The sequence below is a fragment of the Hippoglossus hippoglossus genome, chromosome 19, assembly GCF_009819705.1.
Source record: "Hippoglossus hippoglossus isolate fHipHip1 chromosome 19, fHipHip1.pri, whole genome shotgun sequence".
Taxonomy (NCBI): domain Eukaryota; kingdom Metazoa; phylum Chordata; class Actinopteri; order Pleuronectiformes; family Pleuronectidae; genus Hippoglossus; species Hippoglossus hippoglossus.
The window spans coordinates 8,754,531-8,776,615 of record NC_047169.1 but is presented as its reverse complement, the minus strand read 5'-3'; the positions used below and the strand labels follow the sequence as shown (position 1 = coordinate 8,776,615).

At 41.0% G+C, this 22,085-nt stretch overlaps 1 protein-coding gene across 3 annotated transcripts; it reads left to right on the top strand.

Annotated features, from left to right (window-relative positions):
- The first annotated feature begins 3,841 nt into the window (after positions 1–3,841).
- si:zfos-911d5.4 lies at positions 3,842–20,436 on the top strand. 3 transcript variants are annotated; one of them, XM_034570867.1, is made up of 8 exons: positions 3,842–4,069; positions 4,470–4,594; positions 5,138–5,238; positions 5,726–5,874; positions 6,874–7,102; positions 7,481–7,701; positions 18,881–19,066; positions 19,103–20,436. In XM_034570867.1, the coding sequence occupies exons 2-7, from the start codon at positions 4,476–4,478 to the stop codon at positions 19,046–19,048; spliced, it is 987 nt and encodes a 328-aa protein (XP_034426758.1). In that variant the 5' UTR covers positions 3,842–4,069; positions 4,470–4,475; the 3' UTR covers positions 19,049–19,066; positions 19,103–20,436. The 3 variants fall into 3 exon arrangements, with proteins under 3 accessions (XP_034426758.1, XP_034426759.1, XP_034426760.1); XM_034570868.1 differs by having other exon boundaries at positions 18,881–19,070; XM_034570869.1 differs by having other exon boundaries at positions 18,881–19,073; positions 19,104–20,436.
- The last annotated feature ends 1,649 nt before the right edge of the window (positions 20,437–22,085 follow it).

Genomic DNA, 22,085 nt, shown 5'->3' with positions numbered 1-22,085 from the left:
TATTTAATGTGTCAACGTCATCTTGAAGCACAACAACCTCTGCACATTGGCGTATCCTATTGCAGGTGTTTATTATCTTCTTAAAGACAGGGTTTTGTTGTCCTTCTCTACAAGGACTTCACAGTTTTGTCCATATACGTATTTTCAAAAGTTGACACCACTTACATCCGGTGCTGTTTAATACATTTTAGTTTTCAGCTCTTTCCTACAAGAGCTGATTATGAATTGGACACATGTGGTTCCATTCAGAGCCCTAATGAGAATCTTGAAAAGCTGCCGGGTGAAGAGGACTGATCATCATTTGTCTCCTGCTTGTTTCCCATCAGGTCATCGGTAACTGATTGTGTAACTGTGATTACAAAATGAATGGCTCTATTACAACATGGAAAGAAATTCACTTAAATAATTTGTATATACTCACTGAGGCTATTCCCTGCAGAACCTATGTGACATGTACTGTAACATACCGAATCAAATCTATCCATCTATCTATCTATCTATCTATCTATCTATCTATCTATCTATCTATCTATCTATCTATCTATCTATCTATCTATCTAGGGATGTAATCATGCAGAAGTTCCCAGGTTGAAATGCAAAGTTGAAACGATTGAAAGAAGTTGAAAAAATGCTAATGTCCTGGTGAACTCAGAACCTGAAGGTGACAACCAGGAACGTTCCACTAATCTTGTCCTGTTTAACTCTGCAATAATGTTGTTTTGACGCGTTGTCCTCAGCACTTTGTGTTTATGTTGTCTGTCCACAGTTCTGCTCCTTTTCCACTGTGAGAGCTTGAGGCTGAATCACCAGGCGAGCAGCCGAGGCTTTTCAGCGGGGCGAGCCAGCATCAGTCTGCCCACTGAGAGGACTCTCTCTCTCTCTCACTCTCTCTCTCTCTCGCTGTATAATTGCCAACTATTACAATGCGTGGCACTAGGAGTTCTCAACTCTTTTTTTTTTTTATCATGATGAAATGGCATCAAGTCCTCCTCTCCCATCCATGATAATTGAACAATTAAACTTTAGCATACAAATTACCTCTTCATATGGCGTAACTAATTACTGAGGCAGGCCAGTCACCGGGAAGGTTCTCCGAGGTCGATACTAAAATTGTTTTTTACACTTTCACAGTTTGTGTTTGAGCCCAGATTTACCAGGGTTTATTATAACATGGGCGTTTTTAGTTGTCTGTTTTGTTAGTACTTTGGCATTTGGCACATTAGACAAATAAAGGGTAATTTCACCTTATTTCTACTGTCTATAATTAGCGAACCTCTTTTTTTAGTACCCAGGTGAAATGCTCCTAATTATACAGGTGATTGAGACCCATGATCATTTCCAGAGCCTTTACTTCAGGTCACTCAGCTGCGGCCCCTATTAAACAGCTCGACTAGACGGCCTTTAAATCACACCGTTTGATTGGGGCAGTTAAGCTCTTTATACTCTTCACTCTAAATTGCAAATTCTCTCCAGAACGAGTTGACTAGAATCCTCGGAGAGCATATGGAGAATCTCTCGTGTTAATAATTCAAGGGAAATGAGCAAAAATTAGTGAGTGGAGCGTCAGCGATGTCCTGTGGCCATTACTTCTGCAAATGAGATCTTTGATTTGAAGGATGGAAAATGGAAATATCGCCCGCATGAAAAATTATCTCTCTTTTTTTTTTGTGTGTGCAAGATGCTGGATATCATCCGCTTGTAGATTCTGACAAATACATAAAATTCACTCCATTATCATTCTCCAGATCATGCTCCTTTCCTTTGCGCCTAGTGAGGCCACTGAGCTCTCTATACAATAGCAGCTAAGCCCCCAAGTATGAACTCTGATGCCTAATTATATTTTAGAGGGGACCTGAAACCCCTCAGCAGCTCATCGCAGGCACACAGCCGAGCTCTTCAGGTGCATTAGGTGAAAATGACATTAACGCCGACAATAGTAGACGCAAGGCTCCAGGAAGCACTTGAAGCATGCAGCGGTCCTGAAGAGGGGCCTGTATTTCAGCCCATGACAAAGGGCTGAACATGGGTCTTGCAGCAGCAGCAGCAGTATATGTAATGACACCAAAATAAGCAGCTGTTAATTCCTCAGCTTCTTCTGGGGTCTCTGGTGGCAAGAAGAACACAAGATGCAGCAGGGCGAAGTTTGTGCAAAGGCAAACGTGCGCTGGTGACGACGCATGACACCATCAACTCCTCCTCGGTTGGACATTCAGAGATGAGGGAGATTAGGAATTTGATATTAACTCCGACCGAAAAGGCCAAACAAGAAGCATGAGGCACATTTAATATACAGCGTAAACTTGGTTGCTCACACACACACACACACACGCACACGTATGAGTCATTTGCAAGTTCCAATACAAGATGATTATACGTGTTGATACGTCAAGGCAAGAGATGGAGGTGATTGGGAATGTATCATGAGGTGGTGATTGTAGACAATATTAAAGTGCACAAAGACGCTTTTGTCCTCGAATTCCTGCGGCAGTTCAGCCAGTATTGCCTCTGCTTTAATTTAATATCTATTTATTTTAGGCCATTGTATGGGTTTTATTGAGGTTGCGCCTGCTTTATCGCCCCGATCTGCACCAGAAGTGAAGGTCAGGAGGAGCAGAGTGCCTCTGTTTATTGGCTTCCATTGAGCCCATATGAGCTGATTTGGCTATCTGCTCCTGATATTAAGCTCTTTCACAGTATTTTGTGCCATCCGGATATTGTTTATCACCACATTGAGATTTTCAATGTGTATTTACTGCGGAATTAAATATTCTTCATCACTTTTGTAATATCCTCTCGGTGGGCTCATGCAGGATGTGCGGATCCTGTTGAAATGTGCATGAAAATCCTCCGTGGACTGTCGATGAGTTCAGGAAAAAGACAGACAGGGTGTATTTCATCAGTTTCTTCCCATATATGCTCTCAAATGTAAAAAACTTACTTTTCTCATTTTCAGACAAGTCAAGGTTAAACTTCGCTGTGATAACTTTGTTTTTTTGTCTCAAGGGTCACTTGTCATCAAGAATAATATTATTAGTACTTAACTCACACAAAACTGATTATAAGCCTTTGAATGAACTGGATTATTGGAGTTAAAACTTAAATCTGAACCAGCTACATAGATCTCTGAATTATTCAGTAATACTCCTCTAAGGCCAAACTGTATATATTTTCACCTTTTCTGTCCCAATCGTAGTTTATAAGCACAAAGGGAAGCAATACAACCAGATTAGACACAAAATACTGAGAGACAACAATGAAAAACCATTCAAAACAGCTACAGAGATGTACGGAGGCCCTGAAGTATACTTAAGTAAATATGTTATTGTCACAGTCTTTTGCACAAAGATAAATATCTTATGCGCACAGGATGTGGGAGCAAGATAGTAACTTGTAATAATAATAATAACTTTATTTGTATAGCACTTATCAAAAGAAAGATTGTGCTTCACAAAATGCATGGGGAAAAAATAAATGAATAAAATAAAAGACATTCAGTTCAATGTTGACGTTCAATGTTGTTGAAGATAATAACTTTAAAAAATATCATCTTTTGGGACTTCAGATAGTGAGATTCAAGAATAGTTATAAGAAAAACCCAATGGACAGGAATGATGTCACTTTGGTGGTTGGGGGGGTCTTACACATGTCTCAGGGGCCCATGTGCCACAAACTGCCCCCCCTCCTGTATTTTCCTCAGCTGATTCATTGCGCAAACTATCCAGTGAACGTCACGTGGAAATAACATTAACACACTGCTGGGGGGAGCTGAGTGACGTGACTTCTGACGTCATGTCCCGGGAGGGGGGGGTGATGTTGAAATATGACGCTGCAGTTGGTGCACGTGGGCTGTTGTTTACTCCTTCTAGGAAAAGCTGGAGTAGCAGCAGGAGGAGGAGGAGGAGGGGGAGGAGCAGGAGCAGGAGGAGAAGTTGAGTAACAGGCTTCACGTGTGAGGGAGAAAACACAAGACGCACACACCGACATCAACAGCACAGGGAAACAAAATGTCAATCTGAATCCTCTGGGTTTCTCTTCTTAAGGATCCTCAAACAGCGCGAGACCTCCACTGGTGCGTGTGTGTGTGTGTGTGCGTCTTTGTTCTCCTCACGAGCCGCTGGAGTTCAGGTTCAAGTGTTGTAAACAAAGCAGCTGTTAGCATTAGCATAGCTCTCGTGTCAGGGAGCTTTCACAGGACAACAACAGAGGAGGACGGATTGTTTTACTCTGGATTTGTTCAGATAAAGTTTAGGTTTAACGCATCGTGATTAGTCCAACTTGTGTTCCACATTGTGACGTTTCTCTCAATATATACAGTTTTTTTTAACTGTCTCTTTGCATTGCACCTGTCTGAATAATAGTCTGTATATATTGTCATTTTATTTAAATTTTAGGCTGCCATTTTAAAAACTGGCTATGGACAACAGATGACAAACAAATAAAATAAAAGTAGATGTTTTTTTCTTCTTCAGACTATAATGCTCCAGCTCGGAAGCCTGTTCACCCACTTTCCTCTCAGCTCCAAAGCTTCAGAAAGTGCCCAAGGCCTGAGTCAACCCAGCGCACAAACACTGCCTGAATTTGTACAGCATGTCAGGTGAGTTCACTTCAACAATACTTCAGTGACGAACAGTGAAGAAGCGCTGTGGGTAAAGTAAACCCCCAGAATACAGCGTTTCTGCGTAGCACTTTAGTGTCTTTGAGCTCGTTGTTTTGGATTTTACGGCTCAACACAAACAGTTTTTACTGAAAAACCTTGGATGAACCCACTGTGTGCTACCTGCGTAGCATCAAAACAGCAGACAGGCAGAGCAGGCAGTTGGCTGGTGAGCATCTAGGAGCAGATCTTTTCCTCTTGAGTTGGTGGAGACCAAAACGGAGGTAAAAGAGACAACTGGTGGCCAGAGACACAACTGCAGTTTGTTGTTATTGGGCATGTAAAATATTTGTGTCACTAGCAACATCTTTGTCTGTCCAGGGAGAGGGATTATTTTAGGTGTCTGTTTTCTTACCTTGTTAAAAGTTTTTTTCCGTAGCTTTTCCTCACTCGTTTGAGGCATTTTGACACTAATATGTCAAAGTTGTGTTTACAGTTTTGTTTTTTTTTTAAAAACTCTTTTTACATCTACTATCTCTGTAGGAAACTCCCCGGACTTAAAAAGGAATATGTTTTCTGCAATCTGCGTATCCCCGACCAGTTTCAGAAGACAAAAGATGACATCAACATTGTTATCCTCACTGGTTGGTATCTGTGATGAATCGTTATTTGTCGATTATCATAGTAACAACATATAGTATCTAAAAAAATGGCCTCTTCCAGGTCTTTGTGGTTAAGTGGCTGTACATTTAAATGAGGAATGAATCATTGTTTGGTCATTTCATTGACATTAAGTGTTTCCTGAAACCCTAGTAGTAATCTCCACATTATATATTTACTTTTGTTTTGATGTGTGGGTATTTATTTAACTATATCATATATTAGATTTTTAATATACAGTTGCACCACAGAATGTTAGTGATCATAATATGACATTAGATGCCATTATAAAAGATTTTATTCCTACCACCCAAAGCCATTTCATACTGTATCTTGTATTTTGTTGTATGAGCTATAAGTCGAGGTAGTAAATTCATGTTTGGGCTGAGATCTTCGGTAATAAATAAACACGCTAATGTTTGAAAAATGTTCCTTAGTTTAACATTTTTTCTTCGTGTTGTATTTTTGCAGGCCACGGGATCTTCTGCATCGATGTAAAACCCTGGAGAGGCACCGTGTCTGCTCAAAACCAAAACTGGCATGTGCGAGTGAAAGAAGAGGACCAAAATTTTACCAATACATGCATCGAGCAAATTGAAGATCCCCTCAAAGCCATCACGGTACAAACACACATTTAGCTGAAATGTCGAAACAGCATCGCGGAAAAACCTAAATGTCAAACTGTCTGGCACATTTTAGTCCAAGGTCCAAACAATTGTCTAGAACATTGTTTTCATCCAAACCTCAGCCGTGTTAAGAGCTTATGAGTCACCATAACAATTTATATGGAAATTTCAAACACTAAAGTGGAGCTTCCTAAACTTCCCAAGTGGGCACTCTTCATTTGAAAGGCCGCAATTATGCTCATAGGGGGGGTGAAAGCAGGCAGGTGCCTAAACACAGCTGTCACCTTATGGGCCTGGGTCTGTTCAGAGTCATTCATTACCATCTCTATAGACGCTCAATTTGGACGGGGAGCTTGACAGAAGAGTCTGATGGCAAACACACACGGCATTATTGAAATAGTTCTGCTTGAATTGGATCTATTAACTTCATTAATTCTACACAAAGCAGATAAAGCTCGACCGTCTGGGCTAATTTGTGGACATATGATTTCTTAAAATGGGTCCTGTAAGAGATTAATGCATTTATGTGTTTTTAAGGTGCTTTTGTAACAGAATGGTTAATTACTGAGATATCCTCTGTGAATGTTAGCATTCAGGATTCTCATTCCTGGATTAATTAAATCAATTAAATCAATTAGTCTGTCAACAGAAAATAAATAGAGAACAATTCTCACAGTTTGCTGTATTTTTCTTTCCTAATATCGATGTAAAACTTCAAAATACATAACAAAACACCCACAGACATTCAGACATAACCAAAGACAAGTAATTTTAAGATATAAAAATGGACTCAAATCGAAGCAAAGTTATTTGATTAAAAGAATACAAACACCTTTTTTCTATTTTATTTTGACAAAAGTTAAAACTTCTCAAATTGTAAGCATTTTCTCAACACAAGCAGCTGTTTATTAAATCAGAGACTGATCAGATAAAAGTAAAACTGCAAATCTGACCAGACAATCTATCCCACGAATTGTCTGTCCTCTCCTCTAGACCAAGACGACTAACTTATGCGGCCATTTGAAGAGGAGTGGAGTGTCCCTGCGCCAAAGCCTTTTCTTTCCCAGGATCATCTTCCTCTCCCCGGACTGCGAGCTGGAGAACGAGCTGAGGAAGAGGAGGGAGCTGATCTCCCACAGCCAGATAGACGACTTCCTCAAATCCTTCAGGGAGGGCTACATAGCCTGGGTATCAGATGCTCTGACTCCCTCCTGGCTCTCTGGTGAGTGAGTCCACATTAACCTGTTCCAGAAATTTACAGAATATGATTAACAGCTGTGTAAGCATAAAGAAAAATGGCACTTTATAATAATACAAATATTCCAAAAAATACTGAATCCACTTTTTAAAGAATGTTTTACTATCCCCCTAGTTTGGATTTTGCTGGAGACCTTTGTTGCATGTCATCACATCCATCTTGCATTTCATCTACAGTCATATCTCTCATGATGACTCAAAAACAGGCATAAAATATCCTAATAAGACTTTAGGAACTCAAAAACTTTTTTAACAGTGCAAAAAAACTCCACTAGTAAAGTTAAATTAAGCAGGCGTTTGACAGGAAAGGCTACAAGCTCGATTTGCGTTTTCTGTCCTGCAGGTCATCTGTCGTACAGGCAGATGGAGTCAGCGCGTGAGGTCCTGGGGGGAGTGGGAACGTGGGATCTGGTGCGGCTGCACTGTGGCGAGCAGCTGAAAGGCGACTACCAGGGCTGCCAGTACATCGCTCTCAACCGACAGGAGACGGACACGCTCGAGTTTTCCAGAGTCAAGACCCTGTCGCCTGATTCGATGTGGGCGCTGCTGGGACACGCTCCTCAGGTCAGTCCACTACAGCAGGTATTGTGTGTGAAATGAGGGGGAACGGTCGTGTCAGTGGCTCCAAATAATAATGTGACCTGAACTGGAAGACCAGCAGGTGGCAGTAGTGCTTTAGGACTGCAACACTCAAATGTCAAGTCACTCCTCTTGTGTTCAGGCAACTGGAAAAACACAGGTTTCATTTAGGCTGAAGAATGAAGAACATGGCAGCAATTTTACAGTTATTTAAAACACAATTCGGGTTGTGACTTTATAAACACCAGATTAAGTAATTCCAATGCAATTTTTCCCAAGAGTCGCAAAGTTTTGATTTTACATCTTTTTTCACCGCAATACAGACAAATTATTTGCAACTTTCAACCAAAATTTTAATTCAAATATCGATTTATTTCAAAGTTAAGCAACGGCAGTGTCATAGGTGTCGTGTTTCCAAAGAAATCTTTCTTTCACCGTCTGGAAAAAGCTGAATGAGGCTTCTGTTTGGCTGCCGTCACTCTAGTGTGCTCTCTAGATGATTTCCATTAACACTTCTCATGTTAATTAGTGCTTTAACTCTTCAGCCTTACATTCATTCTTCTGTCAACAGAGGCTCATCAGTTTGTGATTGAATGAAAAATCAATGCAGTTGGTATTTAGCGTCTTAAAAGAATCGCCCTGAGCAGCTGATTTTTTTGGGGGGATTACTGTTTATTCTATTGCAAAGTAATGAATAGCTAGTTGCTTAAATGCTATCTCTACAAATTTCAGGAAAATACATCTCAACTGTCGCGGCGGCAATGAGTTGTACTGCACGTATGCATATTGGCGCAATATAATAGTGCTTTTGTTTATCCCCTAAAACATTCACAAATATAGTTATTTTTATTTTTCAGTCCCTCTTGTTATATACATTTGTTGAATGAAATAAATGTCAGAGCTCTTAAAGCACAGTGAGTATGACCCCCTCCCCTCCATTACAGATTCACACCCACTCTCAGCACCCAAACACTCAGCCTGGGCTTTCCTTACAGACTCCACTCAGGCTTTAGTTTTACCCCCAACCCCCTCCAACCCCCAGACTGTATGTATTCCCCCCCCTCTCGCCTCCAGCTGCTGTACATTTGATACATGACCCGACAATCATTAGACAGTCTTCAGCAGGCCCTTTTCTAGCCCGGGGGGACACACACGACGACAACAGGAAAATATATTATTTTCAAAGAAATATTTGTAGATGGAGGCAGTGTGAGGCGCATGTCTTCCTCCATATTACACAGAGATATGATAAATATCCCTTTTTTTCTGTCCGCATACCCCACTTAGTATGCTCAAATGCATGCCTGTGTATATGTTTTTACACTCCCAATATCAGATTCCTAAGTATTCAGCTTCAATAACCACCAGGAAATATTCAATTTGACCTTGGATTTGTTCGAGCAAGCAGTAAAAAATTTAAAGATATTTCTCCTCTGGATTTGGTGACAGTCTCATCCTTTCTTCTTTTTCTTAAAAAAAAAAAACGTGGGTTACTGGTAAAAAAAAACCTGGCTCGTGTGCAGCAGCTGCGAGGGGAACCTTGAGGGGGGGTGGCAACGAAACCTGATATCTCCCTCAGGCATATTTTCAGAGCCCAGAAATAATGCATGCTTTTGATTTGTTACTTGTAAACACACGGGCTGGAAGATCTGCGATATGACCTGCACTTTCACTCTGGCCAGCTGTTTGGTTTGTACAGAAGTGGCACCAGATGTATCCACAAAAGCCACCTCGGAGGCACTAGGTGTGTTTTCTGTAGGCCCAGTCAATTACTCTGCGGAGGATGGGATGTCTACATCTCCCCAAAGTAGAGAATGATTGAGTAGAGTGGCTGTAATTTATTAATTATGGTCTATATTCTTAGACCCCGGTTCTGGCTTCATTCAATTTGTATGGATTGAGGGGTAATTACAGTGTGTGTGTGTGTGTGTGTGTGTGTGTGTGTGTGTGTGTGTGTGTGTGTGTGTGTGTGTGTGTGTGTGTGTGTGTGTGTGTGTGTGTGTGTGTGTGTGTGTGTGTGTGTGTGTGTGTGTGTGTGTGTTAGTTACAGAGAGAGAGAGAGAAAGACCTCAAGATCTATTCATGTCATCATTTACAGTGCAGGTTACTTGTGTTGTTCATCTTTCTGTCGTCTCCTTTTCTGAAATCTGACTGTTTCACGAAGCCCTTGTACCAGTTTATGTAATCCAGTTTATTCAGGAGCAGCAGATACGGAGCCCAGAAAGTCTCCTAACTCTGTCGGGATATAGAGCGTCGACTAATTGCATAGCTGAGAAACAACAATTGAGTTCCTTTCGACCGTAACTTGACTACACCGCCCTATTAGCTGATTAATAGAGGCGAAGCCACCGAGCGAAAAGCCGCCGATTCACCGACAACATCTCGGCTGACAAATAATCAGAGCCTCGTTTGCCGGAGATCTCATCTCTCTGACTGGCCACAGATTCCGCACAGATGTAGCTTGTTAATTTAACTCCGCACTCGCATTCCTCTCCGTTTGGCCATCTCCCAGGCTGCACGCGTCACAGACCTGTAATGGGCAGGCGGGTGCACTCCGTGCTTAGCACTGAAAAGGCAGAGAGGGGAGACATCAACCGCTTTGTGGTGATAATGAATGGAGGCACACAAAAGGCCTGGAGCTGGCCATTTACAAAGCCTGCAAATTCTGCTGCCTAAATAGATAATATTGGCAGCCACTCTGGCTTTCTGGTGTTTTTATGTAGAGAAAAAATAATAATATTTTATCCATTTGAAGAAAACATATGCAGCACCCATTACTATTTATTATAAATGACTTCAAATCATTTTTAGCGAATATGGCAGAAGCTTATGCATACTGGTTACACAAAAATTGTATTTCACTCTGACCACAGAAACGACGCAGGTGGATATTTTAACTTTTACTAAAACTTTGACTAAAAAGCATGTTTAAAAGTTGTTTCATCAAAAGTGCGATTTATCAGATTGTCAGTCCTGTAGAGTTCAGGGTTCATCGAGTACTCGACTAAACTCTGTGGGAGGATAATGCGCGTACTATAGAAAAGTTTAAAGGAAAAGTTCTTTGAAGAATTTCACACAAAAAAAAAAAGATCCACTGGTGTTTTACAACAGAAGTGAAAACTGCAGGGAAATTACCGGGATGTTCAGATTTCTGTAATTGCAGCGTTGCTCTCGAAAGGAAACTGGAATTGGAAATAATTTGCACCGGAGTGTGTGTGTAGGAAGCTGCAGAGGAAAACCAGCCGTGCAATTACACACGAGAAGAGTGCTGCAGAATCACAAGTGTCTGTAATGAACTAGTGAAGACACCAGCACTTACACAGTGGAAGGCAATGATAAAAGCTGCCTTGTAATAGCGTGTGATTAAACTTGGTAAAAAAATCTATTTTTTCACTCGAGCACTAAACCACGGTGAAGAGTCCCGTGGAGAGATTCTGCATCTGTCAGTCTGAAGATGACTCAATGTGTTTCCTCCAAATTCATCACCCAGCATGCAACAGCAGTCACGCTAGAGGGCTCTTCACGCGCTCTTTTGTTAATTTAGTTAAACATCAACCGCTAGAGTTCATGTATTACACATTCCTACTTAACACAGGTGGAGATTGAGTTTGAGTAAATTTGAATACATGTTTAAAATAAAGCTCCAAGCCATTAATATTCATTACAAAATAATTTCTTTGAATGTGGAATGAGCTGCGGTTGTGCAAGACACAGTCGATAATATCTGTGATGCATATGAATAATGTATGCATATACTGTGTTGCATACTGAAGGTAAAAATATCACGAAGAAGTAGTTTTATAGTTTCTGCATATGCTTTATGTCAATTAACATTAAAATCAACATAATGACATTTAATAAGAATATTTAACCAATCTATATAATTAGTTATTAGAAATACATATAAGATAACAGATGTTCAATGCTTTTCTTTGGTTGTGTAAATTGAAAGGTAATTTATTTATTGTTAGTTGTTATTGTATTTTGCTGTGAATAATTAGTTTTAACAACAGAATCAATACCATTACATGTTGAGCTAAACTCTTGCTATTATATTGATTATTCTGTAATTAATTCGGCAATTTTTGGAGTCGTCAATATGTGGAGATTAGATGCTTTACTCAAAATGTTTGGGACTATCACTTGGATAAAACAAGCAATCCGACGACAACTTATTACAAAAATAATAACAACTAATGAAAATAATCATTAGCTGCAGCCCTTATCATATGATCACAAAGTCAATGAACAATAATATTGAATTCTTTCCCAGCCTGATGCTATGATATATAACTGGACAGGCTTCATAAAGGATTTTCCAGTTAATGAGACTCAGAGACTCATCGTCCAGTTTGGCATCAAATGCTGGATTTAGCATCTAAAGGAAACTTTTCCTTTTTCGGGGGGGGGGGGGGGGGTCACTGGCCAAGATGTTAATTTTAATCTCTGTGAGCTCAGCTATTTGTTTTGGGGCTCCAGGATATTACAGTGATCCCCGAGGTACAGCTTGTACGATATGATCAATAGGGATTCATGAATAATGAAGAGGCCGATTGGAGCAGAGACACTTAATTACAGTTTCAAAAGCCATTCTCGTTAATTGAGGAGAATAAAGGTGGTGAAGTGGACTGGATGGCAACGTTTGGAATTTTTCATCTGTGAATTTCTATATTTCTTATTTTTTTTATACAACAAAAGTAACAGCTAAAAAAAAAAAAACACCAGCCGGGTAAGTGGTGAGTTTTCACTGTTTCCCCAAATTGATGCATTTCTGTGTTTGACATTTAATACGGTAGTTTTTTTTGTGCGCTCAGTCCATTTCCTCTGACCACCTGTGAGCAGACTATCGTTCTTTTAATGTAAAGGCTAATACGCTGCATATCCAGACAGTGGGTGGCCGCTGTGTGCAGCAGATACAGTATGTAATTGACAGCCCTGCCATCTGTTACAGTTACGTGAAATTAGGGATAAACTAGTTAACAGACACTTTGGCCCATTGTCTGTTGTTTTGATAATCACCCTTAATAACGGACGGCATCAATATGGTCTTTAAACCTGATTTGGGAGTTAATGGAGTCAGATGGGGACAGTCAGTGTATGCTCTGGGGGTAATGCTGTTAGAGATGTTCGTAAAGAGCAAATTAAATCAGTCATAGATTGTGCCCTCTCAAGTCAGCCAGACGACCAGACCCATTGAGGAGAGGGGGGAAAAAAGGAGGGGGATTCATATTTTAACCTCTCGCAGAAAATGCACTCATGCGGATGAAAATAAAGTCAGAGCTGGGTGAATGGATGTAAATGGTTATTGCCGAGAGTCTAATGGCTTCCTGTTAGCTGGGGCAGGTTGCGTGGAAGCAGAGACGCAGCTATTCAGGCCCTAACCAGTCATGTTTTGCATTCATGGCTTAAGACAGATGTAGTTATGGATATGGACGCTAATGCAAAGTTTAGGCATCTTAATGGACGGTCGGCAGCTGGAGCTCAGCAGTTCAGTGGCGATGTTTGAGTATTTCATGCAGGAGATATCGCAGAAACGAATAGTTGATCAGTCATTCTGTCGATCAACAGAAAGGTAATCAAATATGTCAATTAACAGGTAATTGTTTCAGTCGTTTAGAAGGGGAATGTGGGCGGTACAGTGGTTCGCAGTCGTTTTACAGCAGAAGGTTCCCAGTTGTTCTCCCCGTGTCTGTGTGCTTTTTCTCTGGCTACTCGGAGTTCTTCCTTCCACAGTCCAAAGACATGCAGATTGAGTTTATTTGAAGACTCCGTAGGTGTGACGGGTTTTATGTTGTTCCAGCTTCTTCCACGAAGGATAAGCGGGACAGGAAAGGGATGGATGGATCTATCCAGGGAAATGAGCTTCTCAAATATGAGGATTTCTTACTTTTCTCTACCCAGTTCCATCATAAATGTCAAAACAGGCACTATAAAAAATATCACCTTGTGATTTCACAATTTTCTGACATTTTGTGCATAAATTTAAAAAAAAATTTGTTTCAAACCTAAATGCCTCTCTCCAGCAGGTAGGGGTGTAAAGACAAATATTGTTTATAGTTTTGCAAATTGAATGCATCAATCTGGTAAAGGAAACGAATATGAAACACTTTGAAACAACTAATTGACAGCGCTCCCTTCGCTGCTGTGTTTACTTACACCTGCAGTTACTGCTCTCGCCATGAGTACATTAATATTACATCCACTGCTGAGAGTGAAATGTTCAGGCAACAGTGAGCAAATGTTCCAAAATGGCTGCAAATTGTTTAACTTGTTGAACCCTTTGAGAGAGGGTCGTCCAACTTAAAACAAACGCACTATGTCTGATCTTTAGAGCCTGTCGATGAATTTATCTTGCACATAACGTTTTCAAGGATTTATACATTGTTGAATTGCTGTTATGAGGGTAGGGAGTCACCGCATTTGCAAAGTTTCAGATACTGCGAACACTTTGCTGTGAGTTACACATAAGCCATTCCTTCTGAAAATGACCACAATGACTGAAAAGATGCAAGTCTTATCTAAAGATAAAAAAATAAACGTAAATGTTAGGTCATGCACCCGTTTATCTGCTGGTAACAGCGGCCTGTGGAAGTTCTGTCTAGAGCCTGGGTCCCTCTGGTTTAACAGAGCATAGTAAAAGGATAATTAGATTTTTATAATTTCCAATAAAGATGTTGAATCTTTGGATCAGATGTTGAATCTTTGGATCAGATGTTGAATCTTAGGATCAGATGTTGAACCCTCTGTTTAATAGAAAATGTTTTCAGCATTGTATTATAATTTTTACTATACTTATTTGTATCGTATTGTAGTACGATATTGAAGAAATGTTAGACATCTGAGAAGAATCACGTTGAGAGCTGGGCGGCAAACCAATATTAAAACAATATAAATAATTATTGAAATGTAATTTTGATAAATAGCAGTTTTATAAACTTTTTGGTGATTTAGCAAGTGTAAAACAAAACCTGCACGCAGCAGTCAGACATTTATCATGATAATTATCCATATCAACTGATTGTATTAATTTTTGGCCATATCTCATAGACCTATTCACAATATTTATGTAATGTTGTAATTCAAAAGCAATAATCTGTCTTGATTTAAACCTCGAATTGAATCAAATCCCTGATAATCCAGTGATTCACACCCGACTCAGCAGGTTGTTGACGTATTCACCCAGCGAGCCAAACCACACATTGTTTATCTAATCGCCTCGTTACGTCCTGCTTGAAATGATACCAAAACACTTTTGGTCCGAGTCCATCGCGTTTGGCTCCACGACAAAGACGCCCGGTGCGCCGGAGGTGTGTTACTCAGTGTTCCTCCCCATGTGTGTCTGGTGAGACACGGCGCGGAACAAAGAGCCCGTCGTCTGAAGCTGGTGTGGCGTTACGCTCACTCAGAGTTCACCTGAAACACTGCACCCATGGCTCCAGGTAACAGGCCCCTGCTGACTGATACCCTGCTGGGATTCTTTGACTTTATCAGGGGAAGAATCTGAACTTTGTGAATGGCAATACACGCAGGTGGTGACACGTCCCTACCCAATTACACAGCCCCTCACAATTATTCCCATTCGTCAGATCTGTCGAGACCGTCAGTGGCAAATTGTCACAATTATACTGAAACAATTAGATCCGCAGTGTGCAGTGCAAAGTTCACGATGTGGGTTCGTTCATTTTGTTTTCCAATTTAAAGAAGTATGGACTTCTGAGCTGTCCCTTCAGAATCTGAGCCGTAAACATCCCTACAGGTAGAAGAGGAGGAAACCTGCTCAGAACAAGCTGCTGTCTTGTGTAAGCAGCAGCTTACACAAGACAGCAGAGGGTCTTGTGATAAAAAGTTGATGTTGACCCCACGGCAGGATTTGCAATTGTTAGCAGACGGTAAATAAGAGCAACGAGTTTGTCTGAGTTGAAATGTGAGGAGTGATGTCATTCACACGACTCCCCGGCCCCCCCAACACCGAAAGTGAGAGCCTGATCAGGGTAGACACGGTTAGGTGAGCTCTCAGCCCTTTGTGTGACACCCAACCTTAGCCCCAAGGGTCCTCTCCTCGCCATGAAGTCTTACACACACATTCATGCTCGTCTGTGCTGGGATTCTCATACGCTTGTGGATAATGTACAGACAAAAGTGAGATATTTTCATCTGCTTATCTCGGCTGGCTGAAGGCTGTGACATGCTGCGTCTCATCTTAAATGTTTGAAGCTGTTTGCGCTTTAAATCACATTTTCCCATGCGCAGCTCCTTTACGCTCTGTTCCTCTGTGAGTACGACACCGTATCGTCTTTACCCTGAGACACTTGCCTCAAGTGGCTGAAAGGGCAACATGTAGTAACAGTTCCTGTACCTGACACATCATCTCTGTATCACAACACCTGGCAGGCAGGTCGTCTAGACCATACACCGACTCCCCTCTTTGATTTTAATGCCAAAGACGGCAGCATCTTCCTCGTTCGGCCCAACAACCTTGATGTAATTCACACTTAACTTATGTCGGTGCTTTTGATTTCAAATAATGCAGTATTTCTTTGTGTAATCTCTGTAGAATGTGTGGATGTTGGATGCGTTTTCGCCTAAACCATTGTCCTTTTCTTTAATTACCTTCAACAAGGAGGTTATGGTTTCATCTGTTTGTTTGTTCGTTAGCAGGATTATGAATTTAACTACTGGACTGATTACCAGAGGAACCTATTTTGATTTTGGTGCGGATCAAGGAATCTTTTTTTATTTTCTTTAACATTATAGACATAGGATGTTTTACACGTTTTTGTGAATTTCCCGCGAAATAGTGCAAAGATCTTTATGAAAGAAATCGAACATATGTAGACTTCTACTATCTGTGGATAATGATCAGAATTTTGTGAGTCAAAACAAATATTTTTAGGGGACTGATCTTTACTCAGTTACTGTACGGTCATAATTATACTATATATTATTTTATTAATTCCTGGATCCCCATCAAATGTGTATGATTTCTTCCCTGAACCATATTAAAAAATATCATTCAGAGGATAGTGCAGCCTTGATGGAGGTAAATTCTCTGTGGACACTTTCCTGCACCGTCAGTGTGTGTTTCACAGTTCTACTTCTGTCCAGGCTTGAATATGATGCAGAGCCACTATTGTGTCTGCGCCACAAAGATGGAATTACTCAACTTCACTTCCATTTAATGATTTAATTGCTGATTACCAACTATTAAGTCCAGCTATGATTTGTTAGAATAATTCCTCTCGGATGTTTTTGTGTTGGTTGTGTTGCCACCAGCTGTCACGAAGCCATTTTTTTTCATGCATCCCAAATTAATAGACACTCACTCTCTCTGAAGTGTCTGATGCTTTTGTAATAAAAGCCATGTGGCGTTCGGCCAAGGCTTCACTACAAGACACAATTGTTCCGTTTCCCCCCCCCCCTTCCTCTTTCTCCCTGTTTTAATGCACACTAATAAGTAAGTAAATGGTGAAAAAAGATGTGAGTCTGAAATCGCAGTGGCCTTTGTTGCAGATAATTAGGTTAGCAGCAAGAGTGTGCAGGTGTTGAGGGGTGTGCTGTGCGCTTGTGTTGTGTTGCCGACTTGCTCGTATTCGCAGGCTGTCAGGGGTGTCGCACTCCCCATCAGCCCCAAAGCTCAGCAACCTCTTCACTATTAAAATGATCACTTTCAATAGCAGACAAAGGAAAGAGGGAACATATCTAGTGCAGGGTATTTTCCCCACCTCTAATGCTTATCTGCCTTTTGATGTCGGCGTAATAAAAGGCCTATTGGGCTTCCACAATGACCTGCGAAATGGACAAGGGCCGATATACTGGGCTCTGACTGTCACTACCATTAACTAAAAGGCCCAGACATTATGGAGAGCCGGGGATGAAAGAACATGGGGAAAAAAAATCATAATTGAAAAATTGCCTAATGCTTAAGTGAAAGAAAATGGAGCTGTGAAAAGGCACTGTAATATTCTGTTATCCCCTGTAAATGCAGCCAAACAAGAGATGTGGCGAGGCATTCTTTTTGAAATGGATGTAGTTCAGTTACCTGCATGTCTAAATCTAGTTAAGGCTTCCATTGTCCGGCTCAAACATAACAGGCAGTTTTGATGTAGTGTTAAAGCGTATTATGCCCTACAACCTACATAAAATCAAGCTATGACTCCATTCAATATGTGGAGGGGAATTAAAAAAGCTCACAGCGAGAACGAGGTTAATTTAATATTTATTCTGTTTCCGGCTGCTGTCGCATCACTTCTCCAACACAGTCGCACAACGTTTTCTGCAGCTCAGGGAACATTTGATAGTTAATTTGTCAATAAACCGACTAATCGTCCACAATCTAAGATGCAGTCAATGTAAGAGGAATTGATTTGCTTCGTCATGTTAAATATTTTGCCAAATAGAAAACTACAGAGATGTTCAAACCAAAACAAATCTGCCCAACAAGCAAGTGTAGCTGGAAAAAAATCTGTCTTTTAATTGATTAGTTGATGATTGAAAATGAATTTGCAGCAAATTTGCTGATGGATCGACTCATTTTTCAAGTTCATCTTTGTTTGCCAGATGAAACGGACTGAAGACATTATTGTTAGCTCTGAGAAATTGCAGTGGGAATTTGTAACTATTATTTCATATATAAAATGAAAACTAAGAAAATAAACATCAGCCGATAAACTGAAAAATCTTTAGTTAGAGTTTAGTTAAGGTCATTTGCTGTCAAAAAGATGTTTAGTCATTAAGCTTAAACACAGGCTAAACCTCGAGGTTTTATTGACATCTAGGTTACATATGTAAGTGTTCCTACTTTATTTCAAGGAGTTCATTTCGTTGTGAGTTTACTATAAACTGAATTACAACCATCATACTGTTCCCAACTTCATATGTAATCTAGTTGTTTTTTTTAAACGTTCACTTGACAATAGAAATTACTTTATGGGTCAAAGTTTGAATGAAACTTTTAAATTGACAACAGGCCATGATTTTAGTATCGGTCAACGGTGAAAGTCATGAGCGTCTGCGTCACTTCAACCAGAGGTCAGGAGGTCTGAGTCAGAATCATGACCCCCAGGAAAAGCCCTGAAAATCCCCTTGTATCAGACACATGAAGATCAGACCGATAAAACAAATTTAATGTATATATTTGTTTCCGTTTCTCTTTCCTTCTCCGCAGGTAACAGTTAAAATTTACAAGCGTGGATCTCATGGCTGGCTGGGTAAATCCCTGGGCGCCACTACCACCATCCCGTCCAACACCTTTGTGATCTTCAGGAGCAGCGGCGAGGAAGCAGACGCCAAAATCCCAGCAGGCACCATTCACAGCATCAACCTCAGCATATGACCGTGTGTGTGTGTGTGTGTGTGTGTTTGGATAATAAAGACAATCGCCATGACAGCAAATATTTAGATGCAACAAACCAAACTCTTAATGTAGTTCTCACAGAATGCTATTTTCACGGAGTGCCTTTTACTATGCAGTGTTTGTATTTTGTAATGTTGTACGAGCAGTTTACGTCTTAATTTATTGAGATAAAGGAAAGAAAAGGGGGGGAAAAAAAGAAAAAGCCCCATTTGCCAATTTCCCTGATTATCGGATCCTCTCTGGCAACATTATGATAATGAAGATGCTTTCAGAGAATTAGCCTGATTAACTTTCTCTTGTTGTGGATTTCTAGGGCTAGCCCACACTTTACACCGCCCATTAATTCGTCATTATTTTAACTGATTGTGTCACATCAGTTCAGGATTGAAGTGTTTAATGTGCTAATTGTGGCAGTTTAAAAAAAACAAAACAGTACCTCTGGTACAATGAGGGGCCCGAGCGCGTGTCTGCCTCTTTGGGTTAAATGGGAGGTGATTTACTGCGAAGGTTTGGACCGTGTAACTGTAAGGTGCTTTATTAATATGCTCGGCCGCGCGGAGGAGACGATAACGCATTCGAGAGCGCACAGGCGCGGCCACCAGCACCATTCACAACCGTGTCTGGGTCACTTTCCATCAGTTACCAGGCTTACGCGGCTGCGCTAACAGCTAGCAATTGTATTTACTGGGCCTGGCAGTGGCCAAAATGAAGTTATTTCCATCAAGATATCAGTGCCTTTAGCTAATGCAATAGAGGGGGCTCTCTGCGTTGATGGTATCTCTTTGCATGGCATCTCTCTACCTGAAACATCATTACACTGTACTCAAACTCCTCACGTTTTCAAACGTCTGTTTACCGTTTTACCTGAGGGACGGATCAGTGGTATTTGTGCGAGAAGCCCCGTGTTGTTTGCACCGGCATAAACGAAAATGTTTTAGACTCTGGTTTGTTTTGATAAGTCGCTCAGCAGTGCTTGGATTGTTTTGATGAATTCAACCTCTTTGCGAATTTAAACTTAAATACTGTCTGTATTTATATGGCACAGTTCATTTGTTCCGTTTACACACATTAATACAGTGGAAAGCTTACTCTGTCACACGTCACTCACACACTCGGGCAATTTGCAGTTCAGTATCTTGCCCAAGGACACTCTGGCCGGAATCGAACCACCAACCTTCTGGTTAGTGGACGACACGCTCCACTCCCGAGCCGTGGATTCTTAAGAACAGTTTTCACAACAGTACTTAAACAGTTTTGACGATATCCGGTGATCTGGGACGAGCAGGAAGTTACTGTTTCGCAGGATTTACTCTATTTTCCTTTTGCAATATATTAAAAAGAATAATTTGTTCATTTAAAGAATAAACTTCAAGCACTTTCAGCATCAACTCAAGAAGCACGGCTGCTTAACTCACTCTTCAGTTGATTGATTTGCGCATAGTGGTTTTATTCATTGGTGTGTTTTTTTAGCCGTGTGTTTTTATGTTTACATGTATTTGTACTATCTGGTGTCATAATAAACAGATTTAACAATTCATTGCTTCTCATAGTAATTACTTCCTCCCTTGTTTTGTTTAGTTTGATAACAAGATTACGCAAAAACTACCGGACCAATTAGCAGGAAACTTAGTGGAAGGATGCGTATGGGTCAGGGAGGAAGACGTTTTTTTTTTACTTTCTATTACATTGTGAGATTTGTTTTAATTTTCACTGATTCGCAGGGAATAAATCTTGGTTCTTATTGAAAGAAATCCGACATATTAAAGGAATGTATATCTGTGAATTTAAAGTGACTACTGGGCCTTGAGGTATACGCTCTACTTACCATATAGTTGCCATATAGTTTACTACATTTTTTAATTAAGGTGGCCCCTCTCCAGGTTTCTTCCATTTCCAGATCTGAATGGTGCAGACAATCTGTAATATTGAGTCACTTCTCGCCACTGGGGTCACGAGGTTCCTTCCGAGCTTCATTTGGGAGATGGGAGGGCATGCGTGAACAGCTCACTCTGCTCTTTGAAAGCATGCGGTACGTCTCCAGCGCGGTAAAAAAGACTGGAGATTAGGAATGGATGACCGGCCACAGGGACAAAGCCAGCTCTGTTGGGGCAGCGTGGTGGCGACTGAGGGGTGAGGGGGGCTGCGCTGAGCGGAAATGGACATGGAGATCAGACCAGAACATAGTGTGACAAGGTAACAAGGTAAACTGATCCAGGCAGCGATTCCTCTGGAACGTGAATCAATGAGGGTTCTGTTAAAATCCTCCCGGATATCGAGTTTTAAGTAAATCTATAGTAAAACACAATCAGCTGTAAATATGCGGTGGGTTTCTTTTGTGGTAAACATGTCATGTGTCCTATAGACGCATGTTCTACCCATCTGTAAGCTGCATGTTTTGGCATATAGAGAAGACTTGGTACTTGCTGGCCAATACAGTTAGTGAAAATGACAAGTCTTGACCCTGCAGTAAAGCCAGGTGTCCAGCTCTGACCTCCCGCCATTCGGCACGGTCCTGGGGCTGTCAGGTCAGGTGACCAGTTTGACCTTTCCTTTGTAAACCGTAGAGCAGCCTGGACACGGGGGACGGGCCGCTCTCCAATGACATACGCAAAGGAATGAGCCTCAGCCCCGGCCATTCAGGTGGAAATCCTGCACCACCACGGCCCTGTATTCATGTGGGTCAGTACCCGGGGACATCGGTTTGTTTTCCCTCTGTGAAAATGTTTGCAACACTTCCTTTCTCCTGCTTGACAAACACAGAAACTCCTCATCTGAGGTTTTGCTGCTTCAGCTCGACGAGCTCAAAGGTTCTGAGGTCAACGCGCTCTTTTTAACTAATATTTTCTGAGATGCCGGCTTGTTTTGTCAGTAAAGGGCCCTAGAGAGGAGATTGTGTTTACTGTAAGTGGGGAAACTGTCAGTGCTCCAATATTCAGCGGCTAACAATCCTGAATGTCACTTTACTTTGCATCTGTTATTTACCTGCTACTCTTAGCTTTAAAATACATCAGATTTA